Genomic DNA, 21,694 nt, shown 5'->3' with positions numbered 1-21,694 from the left:
CGGTTTCAATAAAACTGATGGCCCCCGGCCGGCTCCAATCGATGCGAAAGCCGCATACTGATCGCTTTTGCGCCAAAACACAAATCTAAAATATTATTAATTAAAATTGAAATTAAAATTAAATAATTAATATGATAAAATTTACCTTATCTTATTATTTTTGGAGTTTGAACATTTTCAAAATACATTTATATGGCTTGAAAAACGCATAAGAGTCGATGGGGGGTGTATATATTTTGGTTGGCGAACGGCCAAAGGCAATTTATTAAATTTCATACTGAAACGCGGATAAAAAAGTGCACGATTTGTCGTAGTGCAGGCAGTAAATCTAGGCCCCCTTCCCGTTAACAGAACTCCGGCTTCTCGCCGGATCGATATTAACAGTATTACAATATTAACATTTATTTATTACTATTAAATTATAATTAGGAAATGTTTTTCTTGTAGGATACTTTAGGTATATCTTTACCAACATGTGTAAGAAACGTTTTTGTCTCAACTCGCCGAGGTCACAAAATTGTCAACTTTCGAGTATTGAGAGTAAATGTCTTTTTCTAAGAGACTTTATATCTTTACTAAGTTGTATCAGAAACGTTTTCGCCTCAACTCGCCGATGTCGCTTGCGGGCGAGGAGCTGGATTTGATATAACATCACAAAATTATTACAGTTCAAAATCTGTATTCTATGTGGTATGATTTCAAACCTTTTCTTACATTTGGAATTTATGCAGTACAATTTTACACTTCAATTATACAATCAACCCAATTTCAAACGAATTTCAAACGAACCTAAGTTGGATTAAATTTAATCAACAAAACTCAAATACTTAAGATTTCATCAAAATCCAACGATAAAGAATGTTTCAAAATTTATATAGAAGATAAAAAGATAACAAAATTGTAAGATTACTTTTCGCAAATAAAAACTGCAAGCAACACAAATAAAATATCTGTAAAATGTTAAATCGATATAATCCCGAATTCAATTATCTGAGAACCTGATTTAAAAGGAATAAATTGAAAGTATTCAAAATTGTATGAAAGACCAAAGAGGAGGCGAAAAAACAAAAAAATAACAACAAAATGTACGAAATCCGACCATGGGTTTATCTGGAAATAATGACAAAATCAAAAAAAAGGATATTTTAAAGAAGTAATCATCAACTGCAATATTAATCTTTACAAATTCTACGCATTTTATCTTTCTAATAATCATCTTGTAATAACCTTTATTGTTCGCATCGTAAATTTCGATCTGAACCTTTTCTGACGCGGAAAGCTGTTAAAATAAATTTTTACGACCACTGCTATCGTTCGATTTAATCAAAGTAAGTGTAAAAAAATCGACGAAAACCCAATAGGATCCAATCAGTTCGAGGGTGTTCGTTATGAGTTGCTTGTCGCCAAATCCGAGCTTCTAATCTCATTGAGAAAAATCCTTCGGCATTCATACCGGGGCACGTTCCCATTCTCAAAACCGATTCGACTCGCGTTCTTTTCTTAAAAATAAAAAGAAACCACGAAAAAAGATTTATCTCTTTCTATCTCCCACCTTTTACCTCTGTGTGTAAAAGGTGTGGGTGGATTTCCTTCATTCCATATTTGCATACTGCTTTATATTCTGCGATAGTTCTTCTTCGGAAAAGAACCAGGATTTGATTCGAATTATATTCACTTTGTAAGTAGATAGTAATCCTTTCTTTGTATTTGAGATTTTTTGAGTGTTTTGGAAATGTTTTTGAGAATATTTGGGAGCGATGAACTTAAATCTCTTTTTTGGAAGAGGGAGAAGTGTTTTTATTGTAGATAGTTATAGGGGTGATTCTTGTTTTTCTTATTGGGTAAGAATCGACTCGAATAAACCGAGTTCGAGTTAAATTACGTGAAAGTTTGTTCAAGTTGAATTCAACTCGTAAACATTTTTTAATATAATAAATTTACTTACGGACAAAAATGTTGGACATCAATGTTGCTGGTAAACAGAAGACGATAACCAAAATATCCGCTACAGCCAAGTTAACGATAAAAAAGTTAGTAACCGTTCTCATTCTTGGTGATCGAAACACGACGGCTATTACAAAGAAATTTCCAACCAAACCGACCGCGAAAACTAAAAGATACGCGACACAATAAACAACGGTCATCGCCATCGAGTGTCTGTAAAATAGTTCCGGCACGAAAACGCTTTCAACGGTTGCATTTACCGCTGTTGACGAAGACGAGTTCATCACCAACGTCGTTGCTCCTTTCGCTTTAATTCCAATTTCAAAAATTCCAGCTTTTTGTATCACCTCACTGCTACTTTCCGTGTAAGCAACCATCGCTTCCAGAACGTTTCCGTGAAATTCAACAGCCAACATCTTGTAATCTTGGGTGGATAATAAATTTTCTGTTCGAATTTCGTTATTATTATTATTATTAAAAGTGTCTTGTTCGAGGTATAAAGAGGATAAATCGAGCTGGTTCGAATCTTCTGATTTAAATGTACCCATTTTATTTAATCCATTTTATTTAAATTAATTTATTTTAATAAATCTATTTTCCAATTTTCATAATTATCCTAGTTTGTTTTCGAAACGTCCGGTTGTGAAAACGATCGGACGTAGAGTGGAGTAGTTTGGCGTATGGGGTCTCTTTTCCGGGGGAGGGTTGCGTGCGACGAAGAAGTCCGGGCCTGCGCCCCCCATAAAACCCTCATCCGAAGAGCTTCCAACTCTTGAAGGATTCAGAGTGAAACTTCAAAAAAATGTTTATTTGAATTTAATACTTATTTAAAATCGATTTCAATTTTAAAGTTGATTTTAAAATGAAGATGAAGTGACGTGAGGAAAATGATGTTAACAATTGTGTCTATGTTGATTAGGAATTTGAAATTCCAAGTTGGGGTGTTATGCAAATGGTATTTCGGGGTTGTATTCGAAACGCGTATAATTGATATTCACTTTAGTGTCAACATCCGGTGATGGTAATAATAACCGAAGGGGAAATTGTAATAATTTTGCATAGTTCGTGTTAAAATGGAAATCATCGATTATTTATTGATTTGGAATTCTTCAGCTTCTTAATTTCACGTTTTAGGGGTTGTAATAACGTTTACGTTTTTAAATGGTTCATAAATTTTTTATTAGCACTACTGTAAAATGTCGTAAAATGTTTTAGGTTCATTCCACTCAATTTTATAAACAAAATTCTTTGTTATTCTTGACCTAAATGAATATAAAACATTCAGATTGTTGTTTTTAAGTAAATACTCGTTTTTTGAGGTCCCTTTTCCTCTGACCGTGACTTCTTTAAGCGGTTTCCTACCAGTAAATTGCCCTGACCTACCGGAAAGTACCGAATTATAAAGTAAATAAGAACAATGGAGGCTCCATTTTTTACCTTTTTATTTTGCGGGGAATCCAAGGATAAAAGGAAGCTTTTAAGTACAACAAAAAACTCTCAACAGAAATCTTTTGGTATAAACATTTAATTAATAACAAGGTTTAAATCGTTTTATTTATTGCACTGTAGGCCTAATTTCTTTTTAATTTATTAATTATGTTTAGTAATGTTATTTAAATCTAACCTTAAAAAGATATTGACTCATTTCAATTTTTTTATATAAATTTATGTACAGCGAAGTCTTAATTATTAGTTTATTGGTAACTTTCAAATCATCTATTTTTTTATTTTATTAAATTAATTAAGCAATCATTAATCGTTCGCTCGATCTTCTTCCCCCAGCAATCATCAAACTTGTATTGTTATTCCCAGCTCTTTTGTGCACGAACGAAGGTCGATGAAGATATTCTTCCGAAAATCCCCGATTCTCACTTTCTCTTTTACGATCATCCCGTTTCTTCATGGGAATCGATTTCAAAGAATCTTCATAACTACTAAAACAAATTAAAATTATTTTATTTATTTTCCCCGATTACACCAATTCAAATACTTACTTACTACTATCTTCTTCTGAAGTTTGACCATTACTGGATTGACCGCCACCGCATTGACATAAAACAGCGACATTATCCACAATTCCAGAATCGTGCCCGCTTGAATGTAGCGAAGTAATCGAAGTTTCCAAACCGGCAAGACTATTTCGGTGATTTTCCCCTCTTAAAACTCGTTTGTTATTTATTAAGTATCTTGGGCATGTAACATCATGGTGGTGGTGGCGATAACCTATCGCTGAGGTACCACGTTGATGAATCGGGCCGGAAGCTACGGATTCGCCGTAATGAATTCCGGTGCCATCATAAGTTGAAGGAAATAATGTTGGTTTTCCGAGGGTTGATGTAAAAGTATAACCTAATTGTTGACCGTATCTTTTTTGAAGTGATCTAAAAAAAATTTTTGATTTTAAAAAAGAAACTTTAAGATCAACTGCAAGCCTAAATCCCGCAGAGTGTTTATTACAGCTGTTACCCAAGCAAATCCGAGTTTAATTGTCAAAATGTCTCGACTAATTAATATTCTCTCGGTAGCTCTCCCAGAATCCTCGTTCCCGACAGCTTTCCCCTTTCCCCCTTTTACTCTAATAAGTCTTATTTGTCTCTGTCGCCCGCAGGCTAAGCACAAGTGCCAAATAATTGTCTTTGGCGGCAACATCATCATAAAGTTTTCGCTTTAAACCTCACCTGCGTTTCCTCCTTCTCAAACACAATATGCCTATAGCTGTTCCTAAAGCACCCACAAACACCAAACAAGCTAAAATTATTATTCCTATTTCCATTGATGTTAACAATATTTTTTGGCTTTTATTTAAGCTGTGTTCTGGTGAACCCGATGATAATCCTAAAAGCTTGTATTGATTTAGATTTGATTCAATTTCTTCTTGTTTTTGTTGTAGAACTCTAAAAAATTCTTTTTTGATTCAATATAATTTTTAACGCTAATATAATTACTTTTGTAAAACATCCGTATCGACGATTACGTTAAGTAAAGGATCGACGGCATATAAATACATATCCGTGCTAAAAAAAGGGATTTCATTTTTTAAAGAGTGTTTTTCGTTGGTACTCACGCTGTGGCATCAATTTGTTTCCGATCTGAATGAGGTTCGAGTTTCCGGACGCGAATATCAAATCCAGTGGTGTTGTAAAGTGCCCTACAAAATGTAAATTACTCGCTTGTTAACATGTTAACAATTCGTTTTCAATTTCAAACAAGATAAATGATCAAATAAATCAACTAAGTCTACTAACTCAACAAGTTTTCTTTTTAACTTACAAAGTAATATTTTCCATCCCATTCTCAACTTTGGCAGGTTCCGATCCCATTATCATAATAAGTTGTTTTTGTTCATCCAAAACGTATACCTGTATAAAAAATATATTTTTCGATCGATTCTATTGGTATTCAGTTCGTGTAATCTTTTAGGAATTTTTTAGATTAAATATTTCACGTGTAGTGAAGGTTTAAAAATGAGAAAATAACGTACAAAAACGTTGGCAATGGACGATTTTCCATCGTCCGCTCCTTTTTTATCGGTCGCTTTTACATCAAATCCATAAACTTTTCCAGCATCTTTAACGAAATTTGAAATTGCTCGTACTTGACCGCTTACAGGATCGATTGAAAAACGTTTTGTAGCCTCATCCGCGCGACCTATGATTTGATAGCGAATTTCACCATTTATACCTAAATCGGGATCTTTTGCCTAAAATATAAAAAATCATTTTTGAGATAAGTCAACTTATTAAATATAACAAATAAAATTTGAGATCGTTTTTAGACCAATATTTAAAGTTATTAATCAATATATTTTTGAATTCAAAATCTCGATTCTATGATAGCGCCATCTATTCAGCACCTTTGTAGATAATACAATCGCTCAAATAATTTGTTTAATATTTAACACAACTTGTACTATTTTGTTTTTAATTTCATAAAATGGTTAGATAAGTTATTAATTTCATTTTTTAACTTTATTTTAATTTTATCTAATTCTTTTTACTCTCATCCTTAATACGCCATCTTGTGACACGCGTCAAAATCAAGTTATATCTGTCAAATGTCAAACTAAATACTGATTTAAGTGCTTAAAAGTGAATTGTTTGCTGATTTTGGGTAAGTTTTATGATAAATTTAATTTTACATTATTAAATATAACTTCTTCTCGACTTCAACTATCGCTTAATTGTATATCAAGGTAATTTTTTAAGAATTATGAGTGAGAAATTGTATAACCTCACAATTTCGAAGATTTAATTTATTTCTTAAACCCTTTTATTGGTGTATTTTGAAGTAACCCTACCTTTTTCGTCGTGATTCATTTTACATCTTATTTATTTAATTTAGTTTTGATTTATTTTTAAACTTGAAACCTTGAATTCTGTCACAGCGCCATCTATTGAGCGTATATTATCATGTGTCATAATCTAACTACTGATAACGAGTTGAATGAATTTAAACGCGAAATTTTAATCAAATATTTACAAAGATTTTATAATTATACTTTTTTTGTGAATATTTTTATATAATTTATTATTATATTTTTGAGTTCAAAACCGCGACTGTATGACAGCGCCATCTATTGAGCATCCGATCGATATAGATGATATAATCACTCAACTAATTTGTTTAATGTTTAACACAAGATTTATTGTATTTTTAATTTCATAAAATGCTTAGATAAGTTATTGATTTTATTTTTTAACTTTATTTTAATTAATTTTATTTAATTTTTTTAAATTGTACTTTCACCACTTAATACGCCATCTTGTGAGACGCGTCAAAATCAAGTAATATCTGTCAAATGTCAAAATAAGTTCTGATTTAAGTGTATAAAAGTGAATTGTTTGCTGATTTTGGGTAAGTTTTATGATAAATTGAATTTTAGATTATTAAATAACTTCTTCTCGACTTCAATTATCGTTTAATTGTAAATTAAGATAATTTTTTAAAGATTTACGAGAATCAGAAATTGTTTAATCTCACAATTTCGTAGATTTTTCGTCGTGATTCATTGTAAATCTTATTTATTTTATTTAGTTTCGATTTATTTTCCAATTCATAACTTTGAATCCTTTCACACCGCCATCTATTGAGCGCATTGCTTATATCGAGTTTAATAACTTTAAATACGAGTTTTAATCAAATAATGAATAATTACCTGCAATTTTAATGTTTGATATCCATAATTAGCACTTGCCGGAATTGCTGCGACAATCGGTCGTCCAGTTATTGTAAATCTTGGTGCATTATCATTTAAATCAGTAACCCTAACAACAACTTTAACCTCGTTGAATCCAATATCGTTTAATTTTTCGTTTGTAACCGGATAAACCATTACAGTCATATCTCTTCCGATTTTGTATTGATCCAATTTTATTTTTAAAACGTATCGGTCGATTTTTTCTCGATCGGGGCTTTCAATTATGTATAAAGAGCCATTTCGTGGATCAATTTTAAAAATTCTTTTGTTTGTGTTATCGTCTACGATGGTGAATCTTAATCGATAATTTTTGTAATGTTCCGTTACATTTAATGTTAATAATTTTAAAGGAACTGGAACGTTCTCTTCAACTTCAACTTCGTAATAACGGTGATCAAAAATTGGCTTTTGAATAGTTTCATTGGTTTTTTTGATTTCTGATTTTAAGATATTAATTGAGAGTAATGCCGTTGAGCTTAAACTTGGCGATCCTAAATCGGAAGCGATTATTGACAAGTTATGTCGATGATTTTGGTCGTAATTTAATTTCCCTATCGTTGTTACAATTCCTTCTTTAGAGTCGATTGTGAATAAATTTGAATTTTTTGTTGAATATGGAATATCGAAAAGGATTAACCCATTTCCGTTTCCGGTAAAATCAGAATCGTTTGCGAACACTTTAGTAATCGGAGTTCCAATTGGAGTATTTTCAGAAATTGTTGTTAAATAAATCGGGGTTGTTGATTTAAGATCGTCGTAACCATAAAAAATTGGCTTATTATCGTTTATGTCTAAAACATTAACTACAACGTTGACTAAAGTTGATAAAAATTTTCCGTTTTGTGGGTTATCTTTAGCTTGGACATAAAATGAGTATTTATCTTGTTTCTCACGATCTAAAGAATCATTCACTTTTAAGATTCCTTCATATTTCGAAATTTTAAACGGTAAATAATTATTTTTTAAATCAATTAAAGTGTAAGAAATATTGGAGTTTTGGCCAAAATCACCATCGATTGCTTCAATTTTTCCTAAAATTTTCCCCGAAATGTTGGTTTCTTCAACATCGAAGCTATAAGATGATTTTTTAAAAACTGGTTGGTGATCGTTAACGTCTTTTATAAATATTCTAACAACGACGTGGTCTTTTAGATCATTTTTATCCGTTGCGGAGATGTTGAGGCGAAATTCGGATTCTGCTGGGAGATTTCTTGAGATTAACACCTCTCCGTTTGATGGGTTTACCATGAAAAATTGGTTAAAGTGGAAGTTAATATTATCATATTTGGGAATGTATGTTTCCGAAATTAATTCGTATTTAATTAAGGCGTTTTCGCCAAAATCTTTATCGTGTGCTATTAATTTTAAAATGATTGATCCAATTGGTGTGTCTTCGGGTAGACTTAAAATCGGGGAAGTTTTTTCTTTTTTATTTTTAATTTTGTTGAAGATTAATGGGAAGATTCCATCAATCTTTTCCATGTTATTCTCTAGATTAATAACTTTAGCCCCGTTTTTATCGTATTCAATAATTTGTACCCCTTTATTTAACCCGATATAAATTAAATCAAACTCTGGTGCGTTATCGTTAACATCATCGATAAAAATGTTTAAATCAACCTCATTTTTTAAACCTCCTTTGTCTTCGGCTAAAACTTTTAAATGATAAACATCGATTTCTTCTCTATCGAGTATATTAAAACCGGAGTTGAAAAAAATTCGACCCGAGTTTTTATCGAAACGAAACATTTCCGATCCATTTCCGGTTAAACGCACCGTAAATTCCCCATTTTCATCTTGATCGATGTCTTTGACGTGAATTAACCGATTTAATTCCACTTCGGTTCCGCTGATGCTGTTTTCTTTAATTCGACCTTCGTAGAAATCTCGTTCGAATTTTGGGGGGTTATCGTTTAAATCGTCGATGAAAATGTTTACTTGAAAAACACCGGTTTTTATTGAGTTTCCCTTTTTTGTGTATTCCCCGATTATCGTTAATCGATAAACGGAGGTTTCTTCGCGATCTAAAGGTTTTAAGCTGAACAAAGTTCCGTTTGATGCGATTGATATTTTATCTTTGAAATCGCGTTGATTTGCAATTGTGAATTTTAAATCTTTTAGTGTTGAATTTTTTAATATCGTTCCGATTATTTTTTTAGGTTGGTTTTCTTTTATGTGGAATTCGATTGGTGTGGATGCTGTTGTTCTAAAATATATAATATATAATTATTATGTATATAATAAAGGGAACTTTAGAATAATAATTACTGTTTGGCAAATCTATCTTGGCCGGTAAGTTGCGTAGAACAAGGAGTACTATTATAAATTATTGAAGTGAGATAAAACTAGAACTAACACAAGACCTAGAAAGTTTCGGGTTTAGCCGTGCGTCTCCAGACCTAAGACGTTCTAGTTTTATTTCTAGTTTTAGTGCAATAAAAATATGCAACATAATACACAGACGACATTATAGGTGATTATCAAGCAGGTTATAGGCCACGCAGATTGGCCAGCTATTTACAGTAAAAGAGATGCTCAGACGCACATGGGAATTCGACATTGATCTAAGGGAGATCTTCGTAGACTTTCAGCTATGCCGCTGTTCTACCGTTCTTGGTGTAAATATAAAGTGTGGATAGCTTTGAATGTATACAATGCGCACTTCCTTTGCTACGGGTTACCGGCCAAGACAGTTTTGATACTTACTTTAAGAAAATGTCGTCGTCAAAATCAACGACGTGGATTGTGACATCCGTGGTTGATGTGTGATTATTGTTTTCATCTAAAACGATGGCTTCGAATTCGTATAAAATCCGGTCGAAATTTAAAATTTCTTTAACGACGGCGATCGTTCCCGATCGTTCTTCGATCGCAAATGGGACTCCTTCGTGATAACTATGGCTTAAATCATATAATTTAGATTTTCGTGTGTCGCCGTCATCGTTCATGCGGATTTGACCGACACTCGTTCCAATTCCTACGTTTGAGCCGACCCAAAATTCATAAGGGGCGCCGATAAATTCAGGAATACCATCAAAATTGACTAAAACAAATTAATTACTTAAAGGTTATTATTGTATATTGATTTAATTTACTTTTCGAAATGACATCTATTGTTACAACAGCTAATGAAACTCTTTTTTCGCTTAAATTAATCGGTTGATCAGCTGCTTCGACGAAAACTAGATGGCGCCCTACGAACAAATTTCCATTAATTGTTAATCGTCCGGTTTTTGAATCAATTTTAAAAGGAATTAAGCTGTGATTTCCACCGGAAGTGGTCCCTTTTTGAATCGAATATATCACCATTCCATTTCGTCCTAAATCGGGATCGATTGCGTGGATTTGCCCAACATTATCGCCGATTTTGGCATCGTTAGTGACGTTGAATTCGTAAATGTTATTAGGGATAAACGTCGGGTTATTATCGTTCGCGTCTAATAACGTTATTTCAACTAAAACTGAGGATGGAGATGATGAATTCGGAATTACACTCGGCACCTTTTCTTTTGCAAAAACGCGCATTTTAATTACGGAACGTTTTTCGCGATCTAAAACGGTTTGATCTCTTACCTGTTGATAATAAATAATAATATATCAACTTTTGTATTAAATAACCCCAATTAATGTACTTACAGTTAACCACCCACTTCTTGAATCCAAAGTAAAAGCTTTAGTTTTATCATCCAATTGATAAGTAAATTCGCCGTTATCACCTTGATCTTGATCATTTGCGATGATTTGTAAGACGCTAAATCCATTTGGGAGATTTTCAACAATACTTATATTATAAACGTCGACCTCAAATTCAGGCAAATTATCGTTGATATCTAAAATTTCAACTTCAACCCGCGCAACCCCCGTTTTTAAAGGATTATCAATTTGAGATGCTTGAATCTGGAGCACAAACGTGTTTCCGGGTAACGATCTTTCCGCGTCTAAATCAATTTCGCGATCTAAAAAAAGCGACCCATTCACATGATCCAAATAAAAAAGATGTCTTTCATTTCCGGCTAAAATATCGTAACGAATTGGGGTGTCAATTCCAACATCTTGATCAAATGCGAAAATTGGTGGCGTAAATTGAAGGCGACTATGAAGTTTTTCACCCTAAATTTAAATTCAAATTTATTCAAATTGCAACTATTAAATAAAAGATAATTCTAAACTCACCGTTAAAGGATAGTTTTCGGAAATTTTTGTCCGATAGACACCTTTTGTAAATTTCGGCGGTAAATCATCGCTGTCTTGAACTACAATTTTTATAGTTGCGTTCGAGCTTAATTGGGGGATTCCCCGATCAGAGGCGGTTATCGTTAAAACGAAATCGCGATCTCCGTTATCAAAATCAAGTTGTTTTTTTAAAATCAAGAAAGCTTCGTGAGCATCAAGTCCGAATTTACCTTTTTCGTTACCGCCGGTTATCGAGTATTGTACGTCCGAATTAGGCGTGTTCGATTTATCACGATCCGTTGCATGAATTCCTCTGAATATAGTCAAACCTAAAAACAGCAATCAATCATGTTTGAAATTGTGGCAGAACGAAACTTCCTAGTTCCTTTAATATTCTCTTAAGCAATTTAAATTGCTTAAGAATTGTTGATTTTCGTGGTGAAAGGGATTTGTGTATGTTGTGTAAAATGGATTTTAACAATTCTCTTTTGAACTTTAAACGTCTCCGTTTTAAAGAGATAAATTAAAAACGAGAGCGGAACGAATTTCGTTTTGTAACTTAGAATGTTGATGTAATTTAAATTAACAGGTTTACTTACCAACCGGAGTTAATTCTTCGATCGTTAATTGATAAGGTGCCTTTTCAAAAACGGGGGAATGATCGTTTACGTCTTCCACGTAAACTGTCACTGCTAAAGATGAAGAAACCTAAAAGAATTAAATTATTAGTAAATTAAATTTTTTAAACGTTTCTAACTTAGTTTAATTAAACCCAGTTATACCGTAATAGAATGTCTCTATTCGTTAGCCGTTTGCAACAAGAATTGTTCCGATTACGGCGTCTACCGTTTTTTAACTGTCCACCAGATGGAAACCTTAATGCGATATTCTTAACAGTTTTGTCGTATTCGATTTTCTCGATGTTTCTAACGGAAATCAACGTGATAAAGAGAACTAACTAATTAAGATGTTTTTTTTTGTTCTCAGAAATTAGATCAGTATTGAATGGTGAATGCTTGAAATGATTTTAATGATAGAGTAATAATTTTAAAGATTAGAAGCGGTGTTTCCTGTTATTAAACGCGAAAAGTGAAAGCAAAATAGAGTTTGTTTTAAAAGTGTTAAGAATTTTTATAGTTTTACTTACGACATCGTCATTATTGGTGTTGTAATCGCATAAGATCTTGAATTTGAGTACGTTTCGCGGATTGTCTCTATCTACAAGGTCGTCTAATGATCTTGCTAATAGTAAGGAAACGGTTGTTCGATTGAGATCTCTGTAGGTGAAGAAATCGGCGTCGCCATCCTGAAATCATTAACAAGATTAAAAATTTTTTTTCTTAAAAAGGTTATTTACCTTGTCGATGGATTTTAAGGTGAGTTTATTTCTTGGGAAGACATCTATGATAAGGATTTCTTCGCCTACGCGGAAATTTTCAGGAACTCTTACAAATCTTAAGTATTCTCCTGGAGGAAAGAATTGGCAACCTACAAAAAACAAATTGCTTAATCTACTTCCATTCACCCGATTATACTAACCCAGTAATTATTCTCGCATAAAAATTAACGCTGTGTTAAGGTTAAAATTGTATGTGCAAACGATTCGCTTATTAGGTTATAATTAAATATACGGCACGTAAGAAATAATTTTATAAATAACAAGAATAACGAGATACTCGTGATGAAATAATTTCATTATGTGTATTATCTCTGTCTGTTTTTCAGAATAATAACACGTAGGTTTTAGAGTGCATTTTAGAGCACCACGACCGTAACATATAGTTAGTTCGGGATATTAAGCACGACGTAGCGATACGCAGAAGGAAATCTTTCTGTTATGCGGTGAGACGCCCGGAGAACATAAAATGTTTTTCAAGCAATACCACAAAATGAAAGTAAATTGCGAAAGCAAGATTCAAATTTTCGAGTTGAATAATATTGTTGTTGCTTGGTTAAAACAACATTTGATGATAATAATTTAATTATATTATTACTCCATCATTTTCTTTTTAACTGATTTGCATAATTGTTGTTTAGAATCTAGGGCGAAAACGGTTTTCGCTACAGATTTCGCTTCCCGTACTCTTCTATTTAATATAATGATACATGACGACGCCGTAGAAAGTGTAATGCGAAAGAGAAATTCTTAAAGTTGTTATCTTTTCAAGAAAATCTATTTTCCTCATTTTTCTCAAACTCCCTTTCAAAAGAAAAAGATATGATTAATGAGTCATTCAAAGCTTTTAATGGTTTTCCTATAAAATCGTTCATTTCCCTCTTAACCAATACGCCGAGATTGTTGCTTAAAACGTTTACAAAAACGGTTTTCTATTCAATTCCGAAACAGGAAACAAAAAGATTAAACGAGAATTCTCGTTCACTTCTCACGGTTGTTCTAATTGTACGAGTTAATATTTTTCTTTATTTTTTTTTGAGGTGGTAGGCAGATGAAAGAAGGTTGTATGTCAATACAATCGTTCGTTCACATGATTTGTATGCTAAACACGAACATTTTGTGTTTTTAGATTAGTTTTAGTTCAAAATAAATTGAGGTTTAGAAATTTAACACTTAATATAACATTATTAGTGTAGTAAAGCCGAGTGCGTAAATGTAGGCTATTACTCGATATCGACCGACCGCAATACACCGCATTTAGTAGGAAATCACATTACACTGCAAACACTACAAATAACATTATTCAGAATTGTACTAAAGGAGTAATCAAAAAATGTATTGCGTATTTAGACACCATAATTAGTTCCTCTTCTACCATCTACTAGAAAATTATCTAATGTAATATATTAGCGTATATTTCTCATGTATAGTTCGTTTTTTTTCTATAATACTTGTCAATGTACATTTTTTAGGGTTTCTGTTGGTATTATCTAGAACCCTTACAAAATTTATGTTGTTTTCCTGATTTTTAGTAACATTTTCAGTAACTAAATAGTTGAGGTTATACATTTTTAGATAAATTCGACTTTAATAAAGTACATATTTGTTGTAAAAACGTGCTACAAAGTAATTAAATAGAACAAAACACTTTTTCTAGGTAAATAAATGGCAAATAAATACCCCACAAGATTTTTTATGCATCTTTTCTTTTTGAATAACGAAAGCTCAAACGTCAATGTGACATATTTATTTCAAAACATGATAAAACAAAACTCCCTGTTAATTTTGCCAACTTGACAACAATTTGACAGGTATTATAGCAAAAAAATGAACTATAGGTTACTTCACATGTTTTATGTAACTCATACAACATGTTGTTGATGTATTACAGTTTGTGACTTTATAGTCATTGATTTGGAAAAGTTTGTCATTTTTGTGCCATGGTGCCATCTACCTTTAGCTATTAACCTTTGTCTCTATCATAAGTTTTTCTATGCAGTCCTTCCGTATTACATGACCGAACAATTTAAGTATGTGACGCTTTATTGTTGGTAACAATGCCTTATTATTGTCAATTTACTATGTTTGCTACTATTTCACATGTTTTCTTCAAAATTCTTTTCATGCCAGACTATAGACCACATACTCATGTAGATGGCTATCTATTGCTGCCATACTCGTACTTCGTACTTATCTCTCATTGCTTTATTTGCCCTGATTTGCTTTAATTTATTTCGATTGTTTCCTTTATTGATTATTAACGAGTCATTCTTATAAGCTGTGATTGAACTGACTTGACTCATCGAAGTGACTCATTGTGGTTCATAATTCTTTTGATTATCTTATATACACTATCTTATAGAGAGAAGTTTATCAAACGAGATCTTACCAAAAACATTCTGCAAATCGAAACAAAATCCGAGTAATAAAAAGATTAGTCCAAAATTCCAATCCATTCTATCGATCGGTTATCGAATTACGATTTAAAAAATTATTCGAAATCATTCCTGAAACAATAACAAAAAAAAATTAATAAGTAATTAATCAATAACCATAACCTATTATTTAACTCAATTAATTACTTTAATTGGAACTTAGATAATCATTTCGATTAAGATTCGATTTTCGATAAACCAAAATCATTTTCAATCGTAGTATAAACTTTACACAAAATGCAACCATTATCATTAACTTTCACTTTAATAACGTGTCTTTTAACATTTCTGGTTTTATTTTCGATTTATCATCAAACAAACCCGGTAAGTTTGATTAATACCCGTTTAGCTTATTTATCATTAACATTTTTAGACTTCGTTAATAAACGACGAAGACGTTAATTTTGACGTCGAGTTAAAAGAAATGCCTCAAGAAATATTTGAATTTTCTTTAGCGGCCGTTTCGGCGGCGTACGAAATTTTCGATTCAAATGTAAAAGATATCGTGAAGTTCGTTGGAAACGAATTAAAAGAAGAATATAATGATTTCGAGTGGTTTGTTATCGCCAATTCAAATCGGAGTAGTTTTAATTTAAGAGGACATTATTATTTACTTTTTAACGTTAAATTTAAAAGTAATGTTGATCATTTTTTGATTGGGAATTTATTGGGATGTACGAAATAAACGTTTTAAATACATTTTATAAATTATTAATATTTTACAACTAAAAGTAAAGCTAACAACTAGTACTACAACTAATACTAAACCTAGAACTAGAAACATTTTAGGTTTTAGCCATCTTAAGAGATGCACGGCTAAATCCGAATGTTTCTATTTCCTAGGTTTAATGTTAGTTTTACTTTTAGTTCAATAAAAATATATAACAATTTAAAGCTGAGTAACAATTAAAACTACAACTAACACTAGACTTAGAACTAGAAATATTCGAATTTAGCCGCACATCTCTTACTTTTATTTACCTGTTTTGTATAAAAATCATTTCATAAATATTAACAGGAGTTTATCAAAATGTTTGTATTCATTTAAATCTTGTCACTTGAAACTAGCCAACAAAAGATGGCGCTAGTGTGTAATAAGAGATTTAAATTGGGCACGTTTATTACTAAGTTAATAAAAAAATGTATGTTATTATGTTATAATTATTATAAAATAGGGAAGAGAAAAGTACTCGAAAAGATCGTTTTCCTTTTTGTTATTATCTAGATCTAGGAAATAATTACTACGATGGTAATAAATGTAATTATTTATGCTGTAAAAGCATATGGTTGGTGATCGTGTACTTTTTGAATTGAATAGGAAATGGTTTAAAGAGAGAAAGTGTTAAAATAGATCAATCGATTTCATAAAATCATCTTGAAATTCCAATTAACTTTAATTTAATTCTCAGATATTTATAATATGCACACGTGTATAATGTTGTTGCTGTCTCTGAAAATAAAAATTCCTAGCTTGTTTTAATGCATCCGAGCAAATTGCCAATACTATATTTGTCGCCGTGAGTCGTTTCAGTTACGCTCAAAGATAAATTAAATCTGAAAGCGGTTTGATCGTAGTTTGCAACCACGAACCAATTTTTTTCATCGTCCCTCTCATATAAACCCTGTTGCACATGCGGAACGATTTTTAAAACGTCCGAATTATGCTGTTCGTAAGCTTCGGTTAGTTTTGATAAGGTATATTCTAATAAATCGTTGGGGAAATTCGATAATTCGACGTAGAAATCAAGATTTAACTAAAATTTAACCAAAAAATAAATTAAATTTAAAAATTTATATTATACTTACATTTTTTTGATTTTCTAAATTTTGATTACAAAGAGTAACAACAAAAAATGTTGTTAAAACAATTAAGACGTTCATTGTGATTTCCCAAATTTTCAATTTAAAATAAACGATTTAAAACTTTATGAGTATTTATACAGTTTCGGTGGGTTTTTTATCTCGATAAATAGAAGTATTTTGTTGACCATTTTACATCTATTTTTTTAATATCTTAAAATCTTATCTTGGATCTAAACGTGTAATAATTTTACTCAATAACAATAATCTTAAATTAAAACTTTCCTTGCACATTTTCTTTCCCGGTCTAGTTACGTAAAAAAGAAAATCTAACTTCCGCTCGTCTAAAATGATTTATTTACTTTTGTATTTAATCTTTATAAAATTCGCGTAAGCGTGAACTATATCAATCGCGAAGACTTTCACTTTGTTTTGTACCCAATAAAATAAAATTAAATTTTATAATTGAAAAGAAATTCAAGATTTTAGAAATCTAGATTATATTTGCAAAAAATATCTCAAAATAATGATATGAAATAATTTTGGTACAAGAATTGTTTAATAATTACTCAGCGATTTTTTAAACCGAAATATGTTGATTAAAAACGGTATAATTTCCCCCCCTGGAATGACCACAGAAGGTCAACACAACTAAAACGTAATCGCAACGTCACAGCAAATAACACGTTTGTTGCCTTCTCGACGAATAAACGAACAGTTTCACTTCTCCCAGTTGACCAAGAGGCTCTCGGTTTTCATTTAATCAGTTTCCGTTTACAAAAACAGTTTTTTTTTTGTTTCGTGGTGAATTATTATGGCTGCTTTATATAGAAGAACTATAAGCGTGTTAGATAAATTTGTTCCGCCGAAATTGCAACCAATTTGGAACCACGAAGCAGGTAATTTAGTTGAGAAATGTGTATAACTTCGTAATAATATTAATAATTTTTTGGGAAGGTTGATTATTTTTGTGAATTTTAGGGCCAAAAACTGTACATTTTTGGGCACCGGTTGTCAAATGGGTAAGAAAATGAATTAAGTGCTAATTAAATAATAATAAATCAAGATAATAATACATTTAAAAAAATCTGTGTTATCTAAATGACCTTGAATTGTATAAGATAATCTTGATCTATAAATTTTAAATTAGCTCCAATTTATTTTTGTTTGCTAAGATTTGGAAAGTTTTAAACTTCAAGTAAGTTTCATACCATTTTTTTAATGCACTTTATGTTGATTTTCAAGTATGTATATTACGTAACTAGTGGTTTTATTTATGTATTCATAATACATAACGCATAATAACCGGTAAGTGTACCAGGACGCAAGGTGGAACTAATAGGATCCGATGTAATCATGTCTCGGATAAAAGACCATAGAGCATGTGCTGGATGTTCTCTCAAAACTACCGTAATCTAGCGAGAAAAGAGATCTCAAGAAGACCTATTTCATTATTTTCTTGATATAGCTATAAATAAATCTATTATTAATTTCATAAATAAAAATTCTTGAGCTTGGGGATCGATATACTAATCACTGAATATTATATTGGAAGTATTAAGTTGGAAAAATATACAACAATTTAAAACTGAATAACAACTAAAAGTGTAGAGCTAACACTAACACTAGAACTAACACCAAACCTAGAACTAGGAACATTTCTAGTTCTATGTTTTTTACTTTTAGTTCAATAACTACGCTGAATAACAATTAAAACTAGAACTAACACTAGACCTAGAACCTAGAAACATTCGGGTTTAGCCATACGTCTTTTAAGACGGCTATTACCTATTACCATATTATTTGGTGTATACAAAAAGTAATTTAAATTGCTTCTGAATAATATCCAGACATGAATGATCACTTATATTTATTTAGCCACATTCCAATTTATTTTTGACAGAAATTTGACGTGTTCCTGAACACGTATAAAATGGTTATATTTATATTTATTTTGCCACGCTCTAGTGTAAGCCAACATTGTTGTTTAACATTTCTTATTTACGTTTTTAACGTATAATGTATATGAAAAAGTGATCGTGTAATGTGTCAATAAATAAATAATAGAATTTTGATATTAATGTTATTTGAGGAGTTAAAAAATCAAGGACTTTATCGTTTATCTCGCGATTCATTCAGTGATTTGTAATAAGTTTCATTTAACGTTCATATAACGGTCACTAAGATATCGATCTCTAAAGTAGAGCTCTTTAGATGTAACATCAATACTGGTTATTATTTATTTTATGACTCCTATGAGTGCAATTGTTATTTAGTTCGACCTGATTTCCTGATTTTCTGGATGAGAAAGAAAATTAATTGCACTCACTTCTTCTGAACTAAAATAAATTAAACGTGCGTTTCTAATTGCTCTTGGGGAGGAGATTACAAGGAGCAATTGACATTCTTTAGAGCGATGTAGTTCAAAGAATCTTCTTTCTAATTATGTATAGACGTTTCAAAACGTGTTTTGATCTGGGTTACGACCACTTCTAAAATTAATGTACAACTTTTTTTTGTTTAAATTCAAAAAATAATTATTTTAGGGATTAGTCGTAGCTGGGATAAGCGACTTAGCACGTCCGGCATCTAATTTAAGTGTGCAACAATGCGGGGCTTTAGCGGCTACCGGTTTTATCTGGTCGAGATATTCGTTGGTAATCATCCCTAAAAACTGGGGGTTGTTTAGCGTAAATTTCTTCATTGGATTAACGCAATCGGTTCAATTATACCGAGCTTACGAGTAAGTTACATTTAATTTACATGAAAAAGCTTTCTTTTTCATTTTTTACGCAATTTCTGATTAGTTTCTTTGATTCTTGTTTTATAGTTATCATTACAATGTAAAAGGCAAGGAACAACAGGAAACAGAAGCAGTTTCACAAGAAAAAGTTGTTGCGTGACATCGCTATTAAAAGATCTTTGTGTAGTATAGTTAAATTTTACGGTACATAAACAAGATTTTAACTATTTTTTTTATTAAGTTTTAATTTAATTGTATTTTTTATATAAAAAATAAATAAAATCTTATTAAATTTTGTTTTCTTTTCTAATTTGGATACAGAATGATTGAAAAGGGAAAAGCAACCAATTCTTTTTCGTTTAATTCACGCAATGTAAAAAAAAGTTATTATTTAACATCAATCTATTTGTTGGATCGTTCTAGTTTCGTGTACGTTGTGGTTTGTTTCGATTTCTCAAGGGAAAGTGTATCAGTTGTTGGTGGTAATTAAAAAAAATTGTGGTTTTGAGGTATTCATAAAAATTAAGAAATGATTTATATTGTATCGTTAGTTATAAAATAAAGAATTTTAATATTAACTGCTATTTATGTTTGACACACTTTTGCGTACTTATCCTTTGACTTTCAAAGAACCCCGTTAACTTAATATAACAATATTATTACTTACACTTTACAATTTAATTTTTTTTTATTATCCGACGACGTAAAAGGTAATAAGAGGACATAAAAGCGGAATTACATCTTTATTTCAACACTTCGATTGTGTAATGTGCATAAAATCGATTTTTATTTTTTCAAAAATTAAGAAAAATTAAATTAAATTGTGTTGTTTGAGAAACTTGTTATTATTAAATGGGCTCTAAGAAAAAGAGAAAATTCGGAAAAGTGTTACACGTAAATCCTAATCCGGAAATGCGAACTGGATTTGTCGAACCGGTTGTAATTGTAACGTTTTCCTGTTAAAACTTGAAGTGAAATTGCAAAAAGAGGTTTCTTTTTAATTAATTCATTAATTAATAAAAAAACTTACCTATATAAAAAAACAAATAACTTCAATTAAACGTTTTCAAAATTTAACAGAGAAAATGTATCACAATTAAATAGTTCTTCACACACAATATTTTAATTTTTAAGTATTAACTACTACTTTATTAATAACTAATACTTTAACAGAGAACGAGCTCTTAAGAGTTGGTCTACCAATGAGGAAAGTCAAGACGCGAATGTTCTTCGGCGCGGAGTCGGTTTATGGTGCAAAAGCTCTTCCAACGGTTGTTATACAGTGAAGAAGAGGAAGGTAGAAGGTAGTGGAAGTGAAGTTTTGCAGGTGAAATAAATATCCGGTTTTATATAAAAAGATATGGTCCTCAAAGTAACGTTTCTTCAACAGTTTTAGCAAAATAATATTAAACAAACTGTAAAAAGTCATTTAAAAAAATACCATATGGTAAATGAAGATTTAAAGAGTTAATTTGTCTTCTTTTAATCAAAACTAACAGTTATTTTAATTTTATTTTAAGAAACAACCCTATTTATAAGCTATGATCAATTCAATTTTTACTTTTTATAAACATTTATCATTTATATTATGATATAAATTCATTTCTTAATCTTTATAAATATAGTAGTACTGATTATTTAAGTTTCTTATAATATTAAACTTCCAATACACGCGCTTTCTTACCAATAGAAACGATCGCCGGGCAAAAGATGGCGTTATTAAATTTAAAACCATATAACTTATGTTTCTTGTTCTAGGTCTAGCGTTAATTCTAGAGCTAGTGTTAGCTGAAAATATTTCCAGTGAATGTTCCAGAATGTTGTCAGTTGTAATATTAGCTCTAGTTTTAGTATCTAGCTCTAGGTGTAATGTTAGTTTTAATGCTGGTGTTAGTTCCAGTTTAAGTTGTTATTCAGCACTAAATTGTTGTATATTGTTATTGAACTAGTGTGAAATTAAAAATTTAAATTGCGCAGGTTGAGTATCCGCATTGAAAACCAAACGA

The 21,694-nt window shown here is 31.2% G+C and overlaps 3 protein-coding genes and 1 long non-coding RNA gene across 7 annotated transcripts in view; 2 read left to right on the top strand and 2 right to left on the bottom strand.

The window, feature by feature from the left end:
- The window catches only part of LOC111428400 (neuropeptide SIFamide receptor-like), an 18,477-nt gene extending 15,979 nt beyond the window's left edge, over positions 1-2,498 (bottom strand). Inside the window, exon 1 of the mRNA XM_023063902.2 lies at positions 1,946-2,498. Within this exon, the coding sequence (XP_022919670.1) occupies positions 1,946-2,492 (547 nt within the window). The 5' untranslated portion in view covers positions 2,493-2,498. The remainder of the gene's footprint in view (positions 1-1,945) is intronic.
- The window catches only part of LOC111428408 (uncharacterized), a 23,550-nt gene extending 1,856 nt beyond the window's left edge, over positions 1-21,694 (top strand). The window contains exons 2-3 of one of the 2 annotated variants that reach the window (XR_011641679.1): positions 448-15,469; positions 15,519-16,629. This is a non-coding gene — a long non-coding RNA (uncharacterized lncRNA). Of the gene's footprint in view, positions 1-447; positions 15,470-15,518; positions 16,630-20,861 lie in introns of those variants that run through there. The other variant, XR_011641678.1, reaches the window with a different exon arrangement.
- LOC111428397 (cadherin 89D) lies at positions 3,622-20,926 on the bottom strand. 3 transcript variants are annotated; one of them, XM_023063899.2, is made up of 17 exons: positions 20,719-20,926; positions 15,100-15,217; positions 12,672-12,802; positions 12,462-12,620; positions 11,914-12,022; positions 11,315-11,643; positions 10,778-11,251; positions 10,237-10,714; positions 9,848-10,184; positions 7,100-9,347; positions 5,426-5,644; positions 5,215-5,303; positions 5,009-5,092; positions 4,890-4,958; positions 4,623-4,838; positions 3,939-4,325; positions 3,622-3,878 (listed from the first exon to the last, which is right to left on the bottom strand). In XM_023063899.2, exons 2-17 carry the CDS (start codon positions 15,164-15,166, stop codon positions 3,686-3,688), a joined length of 5,589 nt encoding a protein of 1,862 aa, XP_022919667.1. In that variant the 5' UTR covers positions 15,167-15,217; positions 20,719-20,926; the 3' UTR covers positions 3,622-3,685. The 3 variants fall into 3 exon arrangements, with proteins under 3 accessions (XP_022919667.1, XP_022919668.1, XP_071055616.1); XM_023063900.2 differs by lacking the exon at positions 20,719-20,926 and having other exon boundaries at positions 3,622-3,875; positions 15,100-15,214; XM_071199515.1 differs by lacking the exon at positions 20,719-20,926 and having other exon boundaries at positions 3,801-3,878; positions 3,943-4,325; positions 15,100-15,214.
- On the top strand, positions 17,510-19,980 carry LOC111428405 (mitochondrial pyruvate carrier 2-like). Its single transcript, XM_023063908.2, has 4 exons — positions 17,510-17,844; positions 17,927-17,967; positions 19,492-19,688; positions 19,776-19,980. Exons 1-4 carry the CDS (start codon positions 17,760-17,762, stop codon positions 19,846-19,848), a joined length of 396 nt encoding a protein of 131 aa, XP_022919676.1. The 5' UTR covers positions 17,510-17,759; the 3' UTR covers positions 19,849-19,980.

The sequence above is a fragment of the Onthophagus taurus genome, chromosome 10 (genome assembly GCF_036711975.1).
Source record: "Onthophagus taurus isolate NC chromosome 10, IU_Otau_3.0, whole genome shotgun sequence".
In the NCBI taxonomy this organism is placed as follows: Eukaryota; Metazoa; Arthropoda; class Insecta; order Coleoptera; family Scarabaeidae; genus Onthophagus; species Onthophagus taurus.
The sequence above is the reverse complement of the archived record's forward strand: the minus strand, read 5'-3'. Positions and strand labels throughout refer to the sequence as shown.

Excerpts from the sequence above, each read along its gene's own strand:
- LOC111428397 (XM_023063899.2), bottom strand. The coding sequence starts at position 15,166 with ATGGATTGGAATTTTGGACTAATCTTTTTATTACTCGGATTTTGTTTC. Across the intron at positions 5,093-5,214 it reads GGGATGGAAAATATTACTTT|GGCACTTTACAACACCACTG; the intron begins GTAAGTTAAAAA and ends TACATTTTGTAG. Across the intron at positions 3,879-3,938 it reads TCAGAAGAAGATAGTAGTAA|TAGTTATGAAGATTCTTTGA; the intron begins GTAAGTATTTGA and ends AATTTGTTTTAG.
- LOC111428405 (XM_023063908.2), top strand. The coding sequence starts at position 17,760 with ATGGCTGCTTTATATAGAAGAACTATAAGCGTGTTAGATAAATTTGTT. Across the intron at positions 17,968-19,491 it reads GGGCACCGGTTGTCAAATGG|GGATTAGTCGTAGCTGGGAT; the intron begins GTAAGAAAATGA and ends TAATTATTTTAG. Across the intron at positions 19,689-19,775 it reads CAATTATACCGAGCTTACGA|TTATCATTACAATGTAAAAG; the intron begins GTAAGTTACATT and ends CTTGTTTTATAG.